Raw genomic sequence first — 3,199 nt, 5'->3', positions numbered from 1 at the left:
TTCATCAAATTTTCATGATTAAAATTCTCATAAGTGACAATCATCTCAGGACCTGGAAATGTTACCGCACTATTTACTAACCATCAAAATGAGTATGTGGTTAAATTGTTAAGAGGAATTTGTAGGTAATCTTTTCCTTTTTCTTTTAAAAAACTGTAGTACAAGTTTGATGCAAAATGGATACAATAAATGGTGATAAATAGTACCTTTTTCCCAATTTATGTGTTTTCATATGTCTTTTAAATATTTCGCAAATTAAGTATTGGTTGCAACGCATAAAATTAAATATACAACTAGCATTATTACAATTTACATTAATACACTAGTAGTAAGCACAAAGCAAGGATAGAAGAAAGATGTACATACATTAGCTAGGTGGATCACTATCTACGAGCTTGTAGAATTTAATTAATTAGGCCAGGGATCATATATCATATATAAATAGGGTTAACCCATTCTAATCCCTCATGATAATTATAAGTATTTTCAGCAACAAAAAAGAGATTATCCATTAATATTCCCTCCATTCCATACTCCCCAAGTAAAGGTGGCTGATCCATTGTAAATGATGAAGTACTAATTGGGCTATTGCTTGAAACACCATCACAATTACGCTCCAATAGCAGCTTTTGTATCTCATTTTCTGCTTCAGATAACTGTTCCTTCATCTTTATGACCTGCAACAAAAAAAACGAGTATATATGTAAGGACTCAAATATGCCTTCACTAAAGGTGCTGCCATGGTATATATAATTGAAGTTGTATAGCGTATACAACAATTTAAGTTAAATTATTTTTACATCTAAAGGCTATTATTCTTTTTGTAACATACTAAAAAGAAAATGTTAAAATGGGAGTACTTAACTTTTCCTACAATCTTCACTTTATCGAATCAAACAACAATCGTGGTCCTTCTCGAGACTAGAGTCCAGGCATATGACTAAACATGGCTTTTTTCCTTCTTGTTTTTTCATGTCTCATCTGGATGTTCTAGCAATGTATTTTTCAAGTTATTTATTCCACTTTTTTTTTTTTAAACTAAAGATAGTTATTCCTAGTTATCTTTTTGTGATTCGACAGTTCAATTTTCTTCGCAATGCATACCGAACTTAAACTCTTTTAAAAATCCTCAGTATCCTAACACTTTATTTATCTGGATATACAAAACAAGTTAGAAAGACATTATTTATATATTACTCCTTCTTCCCTCTGTTTTAATTTATGTGTTTGTGTTTGATTAGACATGAAGTTTAATAAAAAAAAGAAAGATTTTTGGAGTTTATGGTCTAAAAAAGTAATAAGTAGATATTTTTGTGATTATAAATTATCTCATTAAGAATAAAATAAATATTTTAAAATTAAATATATTTATTAATCTTTTTGAAACTGACTAAAAATAAAATAGTACTATTTGATACGTAGAGAGTATTATGTCAAATATAAAAAAATGTGACGTACCTCATTTTCAAGACGACATTTCTCAACAATAGCAGTGTCATGTTCAGTCTTTAACTTGGAATATTCCTCCTCCAGTTTCTTGTTTTTATAACGAGTTCTTCTGTTCTGGAACCAAACAGCAACTTGATGAGGATCAAGGCCAAGTTCAGAAGCAAGCTTGTCCTTCCTCTCTGTCTCCAGTTTGTGCTCCTCCTCAAAACTCTGTTCAAGAAGATTAACTTGTTCTTCGCTAAGCTTCCTCTTCCTCATCATCATCCCACTGCTGCTCCCTTCAACTTTGTTTTTCTTCCGTCTTCGCCGCGGTTTTGCCTCTCCTGATCACATTCCAAGACATCATGTCACGACATTGATAGTGCCAATATACAACAACGAAATAAAAAGGCAGTGCATCCAAGCATCTTGTATTCACGTACGGCCCCAGAGAAAGGTCATATTCCTACGAGTGTGATGTAGACAATATACCCTAATATAAGTATTAATGGTTGCTTCCATGACTCGAAATAATTATAACAAGGATTTTCTTTTAAATAGTTTAAACTTTTAGACGAAATGATTGCACAATTCAACATAATATCACAGTAAAGTAAGCAATAAATACTCCTAAGGTCAAATCTCACTGTTGCATGCCTAAAAAGTAAGAGAATTATTTTTATGTTTTTGACCCATTATAAAGAATCAAGCCCACGTGAGGAGTGAAAATATAATGAAATGATTAAAAGTATGCTATTTCTAATAACTTCAACTTTTAGACGTTATAGTCTCGTGATTCAACAAAACTATGTACAACTCCCCTTTTAGTCGTTCGAGACTAGGTAATAATCTATTTATTTTAATTTATGTGAACCTATATGATTGGGTACGGAATTTAAGAAATAAATAAAGATTTTTGAACTTGTTGTGTAAAATTATGCACATATTTTGTGCGGTTATAAATCATTGAATAAATATAAATTATTTTCAAATATGGAAACGGGTCATTATTTTAAGCAAGGACTAAAAAGAAAATAAGTTCACATAATTGAAACGGATGAAATATAAAGATAGAGTAAAAGATTTCCTGCTAACCTGGTTCCGATACCAATTGGTTGTATATATCAGGATAGTACTGAGAGATCAGTACCATTTGATCATCAAGCTGGTGAGTCATGCTGCTTTACATAAACCTTTTCCTTTCTTTCTTTCTTTCTTTCTTTAGTTCCTTTCTGTCTGCCTTTCTTGTTATGTTGAGATGGAAGTGAATAGATAGTGAAGAAGCAAGGAAGAAAAAAAGCGACTTTAGAGAGTATTTGGTCTTGGTGTGAGTATTTATAAAGCTAGCCCTCTGAAATGAACCTCTATTCTCTTAACAATAAATATATTCAGATTCCATGTGTCAACTTGTTTGGAATATATACCAACAACAAATCTAGTGAAGTTTTACAAGTAGGGTATAAGAAGAATAGTGCGTACATACATGTATCCTACTTTGGGAGGATAATATAAGCCGAAGGATAAAAAAAACTTGAAAGAGTTTTAAGTTCTGTAAATGCATGATGGTGAAAATTATTTCTACAATCAGATCACTTATTATATAGTTATAGGTAATTTTTTAATTAATAGTATTAGTTAGTAATCTGGTAACTAAAAATAGTAATAACTCGCTACCGCAATTAGCTGTAGTTAGTAATCGTTTATATATACTTTTTGTGAATATAATTTCAGTCCTAGTAAAACGTTTGGTGAATAGTTAATTAGAATATAT

At 30.9% G+C, this 3,199-nt stretch overlaps 1 protein-coding gene across 1 annotated transcript; it reads right to left on the bottom strand.

Moving 5' to 3' along the window:
• Positions 1 to 305: 305 nt before the first annotated feature.
• Positions 306 to 2,719, bottom strand: LOC104232189 (homeobox-leucine zipper protein ATHB-40-like). Its single transcript, XM_009785325.2, has 3 exons — positions 2,524 to 2,719; positions 1,459 to 1,772; positions 306 to 677 (listed from the first exon to the last, which is right to left on the bottom strand). Exons 1-3 carry the CDS (start codon positions 2,603 to 2,605, stop codon positions 432 to 434), a joined length of 642 nt encoding a protein of 213 aa, XP_009783627.1. The 5' UTR covers positions 2,606 to 2,719; the 3' UTR covers positions 306 to 431.
• Positions 2,720 to 3,199: the final 480 nt, after the last annotated feature.

This window comes from Nicotiana sylvestris, chromosome 9, assembly GCF_000393655.2.
Source record: "Nicotiana sylvestris chromosome 9, ASM39365v2, whole genome shotgun sequence".
Classification (NCBI taxonomy): Eukaryota; Viridiplantae; Streptophyta; class Magnoliopsida; order Solanales; family Solanaceae; genus Nicotiana; species Nicotiana sylvestris.
Note: the sequence above shows the minus strand (reverse complement) of the source record. Positions and strands in the feature narration are given on the sequence as shown.